This window comes from Limulus polyphemus, unplaced genomic scaffold (genome assembly GCF_000517525.1).
Source record: "Limulus polyphemus unplaced genomic scaffold, Limulus_polyphemus-2.1.2 Scaffold147, whole genome shotgun sequence".
Lineage (NCBI taxonomy): Eukaryota > Metazoa > Arthropoda > Merostomata > Xiphosura > Limulidae > Limulus > Limulus polyphemus.
In genome coordinates, this window is record NW_013665757.1 from 873,267 (window position 1) to 887,561 (window position 14,295).

The 14,295-nt window shown below is 30.7% G+C and overlaps 2 protein-coding genes across 8 annotated transcripts in view; one reads left to right on the forward strand and one right to left on the reverse strand.

Annotated features, from left to right (window-relative positions):
- LOC111083984 (hyccin-like) overlaps nucleotides 1–13,997 on the forward strand; it is a 42,213-nt gene extending 28,216 nt beyond the window's left edge. For 2 of the 4 annotated variants that reach the window (XR_002609344.1, XR_002609346.1), the window contains 2 exons: nucleotides 2,732–2,891; nucleotides 6,286–9,472. Coding sequence is in view for 2 of the 4 variants with exons in the window: in XM_022380749.1 (XP_022236457.1) it covers nucleotides 1,839–1,926; nucleotides 2,732–2,842 (199 nt within the window). In the remaining 2 variants the exon portion in view is untranslated. Of the gene's footprint in view, nucleotides 1–1,838; nucleotides 1,927–2,731; nucleotides 2,892–6,285; nucleotides 9,473–13,923 lie in introns of those variants that run through there. The other 2 variants (XM_022380749.1, XM_022380752.1) reach the window with 2 other exon arrangements.
- LOC106475511 (endoplasmic reticulum resident protein 44-like) overlaps nucleotides 10,284–14,295 on the reverse strand; it is a 29,942-nt gene continuing 25,930 nt past the window's right edge. For all 4 annotated transcript variants that reach the window (XM_013936193.2, XM_022380738.1, XM_022380740.1 and 1 more), the window contains 3 exons: nucleotides 13,156–13,279; nucleotides 12,818–12,928; nucleotides 10,284–11,253 (listed from right to left, as the gene is read on the reverse strand). In XM_013936193.2, the coding sequence (XP_013791647.1) occupies nucleotides 12,842–12,928; nucleotides 13,156–13,279 (211 nt within the window). In that variant the 3' untranslated portion in view covers nucleotides 10,284–11,253; nucleotides 12,818–12,841. The remainder of the gene's footprint in view (nucleotides 11,254–12,817; nucleotides 12,929–13,155; nucleotides 13,280–14,295) is intronic.

The following is a 14,295-nucleotide window of genomic DNA, read 5'->3' on the forward strand; positions in this document are numbered from 1 at the left end:
GCCAACGAGACGGAGACTAGTACGGAAGAAGATACGTCCCGTAAAATTAAGAGACTTCGTTGAATTGTAATTTTGTGATTGTAATTCTGAACATTTAATTAAGCTATTGTTAATTGTTATTGGTTTATTGTAAGTGGCTATTGTTCCGGACGAACAATACTAAGGAGGGGGCAGTGTTGCGTCAGCGAGGTCACGTGACTAGTATCACGCCACGTATTTCTAGAAATATCCTGTTCCTTCAAGAATGCCCTAGCATTTACTAGATATATGTTAGTCTGGTATATACTATATAAGACGCTCACAACGTGACTGGGGAACAGTGTAGTTAATGAATAATTGAATGTATACGGACAAAATATTGTTGGCCACGAGAGAGAACGACTGTTGAAACTAAGTGTATCGTAAAGTTGTATTCGGAAAGAATAAACTAGTTTTATTTAAGAAAAGACTTGTGTCGCTAAAATTTTGTCGGAACGAATTTACGGAAAATTAAATTAACTAACGACTGGAGGCGTAACAGTATGTTTGATTGATTGTGCTTTATATGTAGTGGTTTAATCACTATAATTAACACTAGTTAATGTGATTTGAATAAAATTAAAGCCGAATATGATAAAAAAAATTACCAGTCATAAGTGATGTTTAATTTTTATGTTCATTCCATGGATTAATATACGAAATCTTCAGCCATCTCTTTTATGGATGTAGTGTGTGTATGCATTTTTTTAGATGTTAGGGGGAAAGGTTAGTGGAATGCACAGATAAAACATTTTTACCACTTTTAAAACATTTTTGTTTTAGTATCAGTTTCATATGCAAAATATCTCTCCTTTTAATGTAATTAACATCAAGAGGAATTCATAATGAAGTATTTAAAAAGAAGCTGTCACATAGCAACATGTATGTGGAGTTTAAGGTTATTACGCATACACAGACAAGTTGTTTGATTTTGTATTTGTTGTCAACTCTTCCACTAACTATATATACTTATTGTTACGTCTCTGTTTGTTAATTAACTTTCCGTAACTTTGTTCCGACAAAACTTAAGCGACACAAGTGCTTTCTTGATAAAACTGGTTTATTCTTTCCGAATATAACTTTACCGATACACTCAACTTCAACAATCGCGCTAAAACAACGCTATAACGAACTTCAACAATACTCTGACTGCAGATCAATTACTCACTGTCTACACACACATTACCGCGTCACGTTGTCCCCCTCTTTTATATACCCGACTACCCTATATCTAGTAAATACTAGAGCATTCGCCAAAGTACAGTATAGTTCTAGAAACGTGGCGTCACAGTAGTCATGTGACTCGCTGACACAACATTATCCTTTCTTGAAAAGTGTGAAGACTGCCTTTATTTTTTTATGAAACAGAAACTTAGATTTTTTGACTTGTAAAGATTAAACTAAATTCACAAGTTTTACAACTTATTCAAACTGTCCATTATTTCTTTGTCTTCTTTACTAATTACAAATAAATGTAATTGTTTTGTGAGGTTCTATAGCATCATCATTTCTGAGCCAGGTAATTCTGATGCATTATTAATGGATGTACAATGATTTTTTAAACAGTTTTTAACTTCTCAAGATTCTTACTCGTTTGGCAAGTAATTGCATAAACATATATATTTTATAGTTTCCTTTCTTTTCTTCAATTAGCCAATTCTGTCTTTAATATAAATTTGGTAGAGTTTTGCTTAAGTTTTTTGTTTCAATGAGAAAGCCAATAGATTTCCTGATGAAGTTTTTGCATACTTGAATTCCAAAAGTAGAATGTATTCAACGTTTTCTAAATGTGAGGATACTTAATTCATAATTTTTAACAGGTTCAATAAAATAGCTTCAGTAGGAATACAAGCTTTAGACGATATTAATTTCCGAGCCAGTCATGAACTTCTTCCTGAAGTACTTCTGGTAGGTTTATTAATACATTTTTGTAATAGAATTGCATTCCAGAAAATTGGGGTATGTTAAAAATTTGTATTAATATCATCACAACTAGAAAATACTGTTGTTTTAATCCATAAAAATTGGCCACAAACTAAGGTTAGCATAGCTCTATTAAGTGATAAGTAATTATTTGCTTTTTCTCTTAAAATTGATTGTCATATCTCTTCTATTCTTCATTATTATCAACCATTAAAGACAACTTGTGTCCAACTTTTGGTGTATTAAATGATATTAGGAAACTAAAACTGCTGGAGTAATTAGATTGTCCGAGGGAGATTTAGTATTAGAACTAGTGTTCTGTGTACTATGATAATGAATCAGTTAGTTTCTGAAGTTTGGAAAAGAAATTTAGGATATTTTAGTCTACTTTGTCATTGCAGCAATTCACACGCACGCCATTTTTTCATAATCCTTGATGTATGGTTTGTAAAGAAATATGAGAAGACATTAAATTCAATTCTAATTAGTAAGAAAATTGTAAATAAAGAACATATACACATTCAAGTGTTCCTGATGTTTTTAGTTTGTTGAGACAATTTGGATGTTCTTTAGCAATGTTTATGAAACTGATTCCTTTAACAGTGTATGAAAATTAACATTGTATCTAAAGCAAGATATTTGATGTTTTTGTATGTGAATTTTTTTATGTTCAAAATTATTTTACTAGGGTTAGAATATACACAATAATATTCACTTCCTATCAAAGCTTTAAGTATTTTTTTTAGTGTTTAGCAGCTACTTTTATATAGAACTTTTCCCTTGTTGATAGGTCACTAATGCTATTAAGAATTCCTTGAAAGTCAATCCTTCTGGTCAACCTAAAAATGACTCCATAGAAATTAATGATGCTTTGTCCCTCTCTCTAAATCAGTCTACATGATCAAAAAGTGCTGTGAGAAGTGCCTCATTGTGAACAAAACATTTGGCTGGTAAGTAAAAAGCAACACTTTCATGTAAATTAGTTTTATTAATTTCCAATAACTAGCTACAGTAAATAGATATACTGAGTGATACATGAAAATAATTCAGAAATGGAGAGGTCAATAATATGGAATGAGATGTTGTGGGTCTACTCTGTGACAGTATCACTGAGGTCATTCCTTCAGAACTTTTAATAATATGCATTATACGTGAAGAACGCCAACTGCAAATATATAGAGAACAAGAAATCAAATATTTTAAACCAAAAATTACCAACATTTCTCCATTACAACAACAGTTACACATAAATGCAGATGAGGTAAACATCCTAAATAGTATTACAAAATGATGATGAACAAACAGCATCTTGGTTCAAAATGCTGTTCAGATATAATAAGTACAATATGATGGATTTATTGTCAGTAATGGTTGCCTTTATCAACATTGATGCATAGATGAGCCTGTAGTAAGCAGTTTCTGACACACATTTATTATCATCTAATGTGAAAGATGATAATGTTCATCTAAGAATGGCTTAGTGTACAATCTAGCCCTAGCATGGGCATTGTGGTGACACTGCATATAACAGGACCATGTTAAACTGTTCTTCAACTGAACATAAGTGTCATTGTTTAGATTATTTGGGAGCAGCTGCAGCACAGTACTTGTATGCTACTTTAGATAGGAGCTTTTTTTTATAACACTTTTTTATTCTTTTGGATCCTTTAAAGATGCCATGACCTGCTTAAGAAAAACTTCTGACTGTGAAACTCAAAACACTCTTGTGTAACAACCTTTGCTATGGTGAGGTTTTGATCTTTTGTGACACAGCTCCATATAAATGGAACAGGTGTGTCAGAGTTTGGTCTTTTGTAACACAGCTCCATATACATGGAACAGGTGTGTCAGAGTTTGGTCTTTTGTAACACAGCTCCATATACATGGAACAGGTGTGTCAGAGTTTGGTCTTTTGTAACACAGCCCAATATACATGGAACAGGTGTGTCAGAGTTTAGTCTTTTGTGACACAGCCCCATATACATGGAATAGGTGTGTCAGAGTTTGGTCTTTTGTAACACAGCTCCATATACGTGGAACAGGTGTGTCAGAGTTTAGTCTTTTGTGACACATCTCCATATACATGGAACAGCTGTGTCAGAATTTGGTCTTTTGTGACACAGCTCCATATACATGGAACAGGTGTGTCAGAGTTTGGTCTTTTGTGACACAGCTCCATATACGTGGAACAGGTGTGTCAGAGTTTGGTCTTTTGTAACACAGCTTCATATACGTGGAACAGGTGTGTCAGAGTTTGGTCTTTTGTGACACAGCCCCATATACGTGGAACTTAAGTCTATAACTGTTGTTCTTAATTAGAGCAGTTATTGTTTACACTTTAGCATTTTAGATGCATGCTTAATATTAGTAAAAGTTTCTTAAGGAAATGAATTATAAAGTTATTTTCAGAATATATTCTCACAATACCTCATCTCACACTACTTAAGTTATTTTTCTATAACTTCTCAAAATTTTATTTCTCTCTCAATAGATGTCTGAATAACCCTATATATATACCCAAGTTAATATCAATGCTACATGAAACTTACATAATCCTGAATTATCATCTGTTATTATCATATTTTTGTAAAAATGAGCCTGAATATCAAACTTCTGTATTACAGTGAATATTTATTTATTTTATAATTACATCATTCGAAATCAGATATTGTAAGCCTTTTCATTCTGATATTTAGAATGTTTTTTGTTATCAAAGTATCCCATTATTCAAAATATGAAGTAAAAATGCTGCAGATATGTTGATGTACTTGAGTCAATAATGATACTAACTTTTATTGTCAAAATTACACTATGTATATTGACAATCTAAAGACAAAAAAGTAAAATGATTTTCTTAGGTCATTTATAATTAGTTGGTATGCTTATTCTGGTTTTACCCTTACAAGTAATATTGTTTATGATCTTTTAAATTTAGGAAATATAAGATAGCTCAATGGAAGAAAATAAATGTTATATCAGTGTTTAGAAATCTTGGTAACCTTCTATTACATTTTAAGAGAGTTTAAGTATAAATTCACTATGTTAAGCTGCAGAACCTTTCTTTTAAAATCAACGGATATGAAGTATTGTAATGATCTGAGAGTAGTTCACAAGTTTTCAGAATATTAAACATCTCTGATGCATTGTTTTGCTAAGAAACCTACTCTCAACTGCTAGAACTAATTTTTTATCATACACACATGTATTTTGTCTAGAACAGACTTTATGTGTTTAATTTTATCTTGGATAAACTGGAACATTTTAAAATGTGTGTATTGGGAAAATGTTAATATCTCAACCATAGCTGATGCAAAATATTACTAGCCAAGGTTAAAGGCTTAACTTCCACAAGTTATCTTGGGCAAATCATGGAAAAGGTTAATATCTCAACCATAGCTGATGCAAAATATTACTAGCCAAGGTTAAAGGCTTAACTTCCACAAGTTAACCACTTAAAAATTCCAGTTTATATATTTAATACTTATGATTTGCCCAAGATAACTCAGGAGCCCTACATGTTTCAAAAAATATTTGCTTGAATTAACTTGGGCAAATCATTTCTCACAAATATTTAATTATTTGCCCAGATTCATTGATGTTATCATGTATTACAAGCAGTGCTCACTAGATAGCATTAGAAATACTCTTTGTGCTGATCTCTGTCAGATTTATTCTGAATTACGTATCATAAACACTGGAAAAATCATTCCTATTCTTTACTGTAGTTTCATTAAAAGAATATATATATCATGTATAAATCCAGATAGTAACATTCTTTATCCAGTATATTTGTGCCGAAATATAATAACAGATCATAAAAGAACATTTGTTCCATTAAGATAAAAGCATAGGCTATGAAAAAGGGAAATAAAATACCTGATTTTTTAACTAATTTCCAAAAAAAAAGGTCCAACACAGAAGGAGTTAAACAGGCTAATTGTTATTTTTGATGGTTTAATTTTGAAGTTAATCCTTTAACTTTGGCTATGTCTTTTCTATATCCAGTGTGTTTCAGACATTAAGATGCTCACCTGTTATTTCTGATGGTTTTAATTTTTGAAGTTAAAACTTTAACTTTGATTAGTCTTTTTTATGTCAGACGTGTTTTGGATAAGTAGGTAAATTAGTATCTTAGCTGGTTTAATTGTGGAAATTAATTCTTTAATCTTCAACAATGGTTAATCTATTTCTATACATTTTAATATCAAATAGAACAGCGACTACAATATTTTGTGATAGTAGTAATAAAAGTTTAGTAATCAAGTGCACTGTTTATATGACATTTTCTGTAGTTTCAAGATAAAATGATCAGTAATGCTTATCTCAAATGGTATTTCATTGAAGGAAGTTACTCAACATATTAATTGTGTTACTGAAGATTGGAGAAAAACCAGACAACTAGTGTCAGTTATGCTGAAAAAAAAATTATCAACAGGAGAAAAATAAGTTACCTGTTTTAGCATTGTTGAAAAACAAAGCTAAAAAAAAAAGAAAGTATAAGGTGGAAGTTGTTAGTGAACTTAATAAAACAACAACCGTGAAAAAGGAACTAAACAAAGAAATACCAGAAGACAAGTCCCACATCAGACACATATATACAAGAAGATAAGTCAGTCCTGTAAATAAAAATTTATGGTACATTCAGATTTTCTACTATTACAAGTGTTGTCTACCACGAGTGTTAAATAATTGCATATACTAGTACTGAATAATTGTAAAGAGGTCCATGCAGAATATTCCTCAGAAAACTTTTAAAATATTAGATGCTACTTGGTGCATTCTGTCAGGTTTTAGCTACCTAAGTGCACAGTTCATAGCTACCATAAAACTGACAAAATTAATAATTAACAGACAATAATTTTCTTTCCACTTTTTTTACCAGTTCATTCAACAAAGAAGTGTGGGAGCTAATTTAATGTACAATTGAAAATTTGAAAATAAAAATTAAAAGCGCACATACAGGTTTATTAAAAAGCACAACTCAGATGTGTTACTTTATTTTCATCTTTTTTTTTAAATGATCATGGGCCCCCATTTTCAGCAGCTGATCTTTTCAGCAAAGGGTCCAAAGTGGAAACATTGCTTTACATGCTTCAAACACCTTTCCTCTTACCAAAAACATCTTGGGCTGTTTTAATAGTCCCATTTCCAATAGGGCTTATGCTTTTTGTTGTCCTGCATGTGACAATCTTGGTGACTTTGGTTATCTTAATAGTCTCATTACCAATAGGGCTTATGCTTTCTGTTGTCCTGCATGTAACAATCTTGGTGACTTTGGCTGTTTTAATAGTTTCATTTTTAGCAGGCTTGTGTTTATCATTGTACCACATGTGAAAACCTTGGCAGTTTTAACAGTTTCTTTGCCAGTAAGGTTTATTTTTCATATGACAGTCTTGTGGACTTTGGTTATTTTAATAGTCTTGTTGTCAGTAAGGTTTGTACTTTTTGTTGTCCTGCAGGTGAGAATCATGAGGACTTTGGTTATTTTAATGGTCTTGTTGTCAGTAAGGTTTGTACTTTTTGTTGTCCTGCATGTGAGAATCATAAGGACTTTGGTTATTTTAATAGTCTTGTTGTCAGTAAGGTTTATACTTTTTGTTGTCCTGCATGTGAGAATCATGGTGACTTTGCTGTTTCAATAATCTCATTGCCATTAGAGACTGTGCTTTTTTGTATGTGGTAATCTCAGTAGTTTTCTTGCTATTTCTAACTTTGAGATGTAGCTTTTTTCTGTTTTTGTTGCTGAAGATTTTTAACCACTTTTGCCATTGCAATTTCTCTCTTTCCTTGGGCTGTCAATGTCTTTTCCTGAAGGCGATTCCAGTACCTTACATATTCTGTATAGCAGGTTTTCTCATCCTTGCTGAAACCTTCATGCTTTTTATACCTTTTACTGGGAGGGTAAATTTCACCACTGCTAGTGTCACATGATTCTCGACCAGTAAGCGAGGTATGGTCTTTCTCAGTAATGTCATCTACCATGTTGAATAAGTCTTCAACAGTGGGACCTGAAAATGTGCTTAACAAAGCTGACACAAGTGCAGATGATAATGCAGTACTTACTAGTTGCAACTAACAGTAAGTGCATCAGTCTATATTGTCAACATCATGTTTCTCTAATGCCGCACTTAGAAATTCAGTTGATGACAATGTGACTTGCTTATTGTATGCACTCTAAATATTAACTAATAACAGTCAGTAGTGAGGTTTCTGCAGCTGCAGTCATACATAGTGAGCCACAACTAGTATTATTGCAAGCAATACACACAGTCGAGGTATTTTTTGTGAAGGGTATTCAAAGTATCATGTGCACAGTACAAAGAACTACTATGTGCAACTGATATGTCACCAATAGCATCGACCAGCAAACTAATCAAATGGGCTAATTAAATGTCTATTTACCCTGTACTATTTTGTATCTCATTGCATAGTTAGTGTTGATAATATTCAAAAATAAATATGAAGAACAGAACCACACGTATTAAACCTAATGGATAAACAACCAGAACAATCTTTTTAACTTGTCCAGTAACAATTTAGAAAATGTTTCCAAAATTTAGAATTATTCATACAAAAAAAAAACTAGGCAAGATTCAACTAAGATCCAATGTGTGGCTAAGAGTACTAACTGAATGTTTAATGCTGATAGTTTTACATGCATTTGACAACTTATGTTGTTGTGCAATGAGAAGTAGAAATTATTGGTTATTATCGAGGGTTTTTTACAACAAGATAACTTAATACAAGACAAGGTTTGAACTTTAATGTGAGCAGTATTAGGTAAATACTGTGATATAGGTTTATTATTTCTATATTTTACATAAGGAACTTGTGGCCTAATGAACTCTCTTATGGCTGATATTGGCTTACACACACTACATGTTAACTACTAAATACGATTATATAAGTATTTTTTAGTATCTGTTAAGTTTGATTAGAAACACCAAACAGTAAATGATAAAACATATTCAGCACATCAAAAATATGCTAAAATTTTATATAAATGGTTGTCTCATTATGTTAGCTAAGTAACTTGTGTAAACTATGGTGGTTTACATCTTTGTACTTTGTATTGATTTAATAAATTTTTTTTATCAGAATTGCCTTTTTTCCCTTTGTGTTAAATAACCAGTGACAGTCTTCTAATGAGACAAACTATAAATAATTTTTGTAATAACTTCCAACAACTATAAGTGTACATGTTATCCTAGAGATTTTTCATTTCTTGCTTGTATCAAGAGACAACTTCTGTGACATTACATTTTATTGAAACACACACACGCATCTGTATTTTTTTAAAACTCCTTACAAACAGCAAATTTAACAATTTTTAACAGATTGTAAGAAGAACAAACACTAAGAATAGAGCATTTTTGGCAAAGGACATAAAACAATATGTTGTAAAAGAGAGTTTTGACATCACTGATATCAGTCTGTTTAAAAAAATCCCGTGAAGTACTAATGTTATCTAGAAGTGTTAGCCACAAAGATATTAGATAATTATCAATGACTTGCAAACATCTATGACAAATATTAAAAAAAAGCTAGTAGGTACAATCAACTTGTTTAGTGTATTGATTTTAATCAAAAAAAGATAGAAAAATAGAGTATTACATTAAAAATATAACAACCCATAAGAGTGTAAAGAAATTCTATACTTTACTCCAAATTTTTGTTTTTGAATCTGAAGATATTTATTTCTTATAACATGGAATATTCTTTGTGAAAAACTACATTTTCATTAAGAAAAGTGAAAGTAAGAAAAAATTAAATAATTCAGATATAAGATGGTAATCAAAGTTAATAAAGCTAAAGGTATCTACTTCTGATTTTACCATAATCAATATTGTTCAGGATTTTACAACCTTAGAGAATTTGGAAGATTCCTCAGGTTCCTTTCTTCAGTAGTAACCTTTCTTCACTCAGAGAAAATATTTATAATTACAGATATGAAATGAATCACACATCATGAAACTCAAGTTAGCAGGAATTCATTGTAAAGCAGTAACATCCAACTTGATTGACAAGTTCCTATCATATCTTAACCCTTTCACTGCCAGGCATAATTATTTGTAAATACACATTAAAAAACATAGACACATTTTACTATTTAATTATGCATTTGAAACTTTGTGATGTTTGAAGGGAAAAACACTTCTTTGGTGGTAAAACCAAAATTTCAAATTCACACATGGTTAATATCACACTTTTCAAGCCTAAAATAAAGGTTAAACAGTGTCTTTATATATATGTGTGTGTGTGTGTTCTCATGGCAGTGAAAGAGATAAAAATAAAACATTTTTTCGATGAATGTTCATAGTCATAGTAATCAAAACTGATTCATTATTATTCATTGGGTCACTAAACAAATTATTTGATTTAACCTTCACAAAGCCTCAAATACTTTTAAAGTCACATACACAATTATTATTTGGAATTAAAACACAAGGGTTAGCATTTCCATCTTATTTTGATCTACTGAAATTAAATTTAGGTCTACGGAGCGAGTAAGTGGCATATCCATATAATTTATTTTTCTTATAGTTTATTTGAATTCATTAATTTACTTGTACTATTTTATAAAAATGTAATTTGAATTACATAAAAACTATGTTTTTAGCAAATAAATAATGATCCAATTAACACATATGAGCATGAACTCAGTATTTTACTAGAATTAATATATTTACTACTATCACAGATAAAACTGGCCAAAAACATTGTATATACTGATAAACAATACAACAAACTAAAATATTTAAACAGATAACAAGAAATAGAGGCTTTTTTAATGTCAGTATACAAGATAAATTTGGTATTATTTTATTTTTCTTGGAAAAAAAACAATAGAAAAATCCAATGAAGGTAGTAGTTTCATATCACAAGTGTACCATGTTATTTTTATTCACAGCTGATGCTTTTAAAACGTTATTACATAGTTTTTCTGAAATTCATTGTACAGGGTGTCCCAGAAGTCTTGACCCATAAGGAAAAATACAAAATGTATTCTTTATGTAATTATTATTCAAATAACATGCCATTAACAGCCATACACATATCAATTATCGGTATACTGTGCCACCAATGTATTTTCTTTCCTGATATATGTACAACTGACATTAGAATTGTGTTTGTTTAACTTTAAGAATATAATGTCTGTTTTCCCAATGGGTCCAGACTACACGGACCCACTGTATAAATGATTTCTATATGACTGAACCAAATTAAAATTAACATAGTTGATTTTAAGATATATAATATTTTTTTCTTTTTAACGAAAACAACAGCATTAAAGGCTTCCATTTTCAGTACCTGTAATAAAAAAAGACAAAATATTACTTATTTATATTACATTATATATATAATTTGTTAGTTTGTAATTAAGCACAAAGCTACACAATGGCTATCTGTTCTCTGCCCACCACGGGTATCGAAACCCTGATTCTAGCATTGGAAGTTCGCGTACATACTGCTGTGCCATTGGGGGGCATACATATATATATATAAAGCCTGTGTTAGTCATTGTACAACTTTCATAAAAAGTTTGGAAAACTTAATTTCTTTGAACAGGAAATAGTTTCACAGAAGATCCTAATATAGCCCCTAATCCTCATGATGGAGTTCTTTTAAACCAATTTAAGAGTATTTACCATATCAGATTTGTGAAACTAGAACAAGCATTCATAACAGGACGAGTTAATAAAACATTAACAGAAACTAAAATTTTTGTATTGGGATTCTAAACAATGTTGACAGTGAAGAGGTGGAGCTTTTCATGTTCTTCTCCTGCCAGAGTTTTTGTGGAAAAGACTTTTAAGACTGTGCTAAGGAGACTTTGATAGATAGGCTTAACAAACCAAGACAGTCCTATAAAGCTTAAAGTTACCTTAAATAAAGTTATATCATCAGAATCTGCTAGTCTAAATCTTTTTTATTAGTGATTTATCATATTTGTACAGCCTTTACAAAACCATATTTAAACTGGTTACTAACCAAAATCTGTTTCTAAGAAATACACCATTAGTGTTGAGATTAACTGCTATAGTATGTGTTACATAGTTTGGTGTATGCACACATAGACATATTGGAAATTAGTAACCTGATACACTCTACCCAATCACTGACTTATGCTTTATTCACAAGCACTAAATTCTTTACAAAGTTTTAACTATACCTGTTAAAAAGCTTTTATTGTTTCTGGTTATTAAGAAAGTTTAGTTTTTTTTTCAATGAACCTAGGTGATAAATATTAGGAAAGACAAACTGTCTACTAATTATCTTTTCTATTTGTAGACACTTAACACTTCATAAAACTCACTTTTACCAATACATATTTCCTTCTCCTATTTAGTGCAAGGGAATTTTTGATATAAACTCACAACTGGCTTTAATTACTCACAAGTTCTTAAACAAATAAAACAACCACAGGCATAGCAGTATCATGACCTTCATAGTAAACTGTACTTTCTAGATGTCTAAAAGCTATGTAAAACCATGGGTAATTCCAATTTTAGAAAGTATCTAACTATAAACAAATTAAACTTCTAAGTACCAGCTGGATCTTTGGTGGATTTTAATTTTTAAATCTACAACATTTCAGTTTAACAAAATAATGTTTCCAAAAAAAAGATAAAGCTCTTAATTAATATTATCATTTAAATTTTACCCTCTCTCATCTGACTAAAAGACTAGAGGCATTTTAAATCCTCTTAAGTAAAGAGGGTATAAAATAATACTTGGAAAAAATACCAAAACAGGAGTTTGCTGGACAAATTTCAAAATTTTATAGCCAATATAATGAAATAGATTGTGTAAATAATACTACTATATATTCCTTAACTGACATTATTATTACAGAAATGGAAAACTATTTCACCTTTCAAGAAACTGGTCTTGATTATCAGAGCTCATCACGTAAAAGTGTGTATCTGTTTCTAGAAGGTGCTAACTTTTTGAATGAGGACTCAGGTGGATCACTTTGGATTTTCTATGGAAAAAAAATGGAACAGTTTTAAATAGAAAAAAACCATATTACACTTAAGAAATTGGCCTATTTTGAAAACATTCCAAAACATTTTATTGAATGCTTACTGAAGATGTATCATTCTATAATATGGTTTGTTCAGAGTAAGTAAAGCTAAAACTTACTTGAATTTTTATCAACAATAAATCACACTCAAATTTGGCTTTAGAATAACTAATGCTAAAACTTACTTGACTAATGCCTAAAGATTCATCTGATTGGGATCTGGTAGTTGATTCAGGGCCATAATGAAACTCTCTGTGTAGTTTCCCAGAATAAAGATCATCAACAAACTGCTTGATCTTTCCTGGAACACTAGACAAGAAATGAAGAAAACTTTTAATAAATTTTGTAATAAAATGTTAAAATAAGACTTACCACATGCTGACAAAAGCATTTATAATATAGCTATTTGCAAGATGCCTAATGGCTTAGTGTTAAGTCTGAAGGCTTATAACACTAAAAACCAGGTTTCAATACCCATGGTGAGCACAGCAGAGATAGCTTTGTGTTAAGTAAAAATAAATAGGTATAAAAAAACTGTTTCCAAGAAATTGAAAACAATTGTGTGGTTCTTACTTCCTAACAAACTGAGTAAGTCACAATATCAACAATTTAAGATAACTACTCTCCTTACTTTTAAATTAACTTATAAGAAATCACAGAAATTTCCAAAATGAATAAGAATACATATGTTCATATACATCTGTAACAGGGAAATAACAACCTTGGGTTGAAACTAATTTTGTACACATAAATTCTACAGTCACTAAGGGTCAAACTACATTTAAAAAGAGCAGACTTTGCTAGAGGAGCCAGTTTTTTGTTATAAAGCAAAAATTTAAATTACACAAGATGCTTGAACTTGTAATTTCTGATGATTAACCTTTGTTTTCACTAATAGATAGTAAACAATTCATAAAATCTTCCATGTAATCATAATAAATTGTTATCTTCAGGTTCTTTTCTCAGCTTCTTTTGGAACTCTGAAAGTGTGGGCCTTCAGTGGTTAGTTTACAGACTCACAACACAAAAATCTGGAGTTTGATTCACCATGGTGGACATAGTGCAGATAAACAACTGTGTAGCTTTATGGTAAAACAAACAACTAATCAATCAACTTCCAATGTGATATTTATTTGAATACTTTACTTGTAATATATTTCAGCTAAAGTAACGATTGTCCTATACTTCTAGCTATTAAAACCTTAGTTTGTATAATATTTTGTCTAGAGTCACGAGAGTTCCAACTTGTACTTTGTTTCAGTTAAGCCATCGAAGTATAACAGTGTTATATTTCAGGTAGTCATAATTAATAATTTGTTTTAACT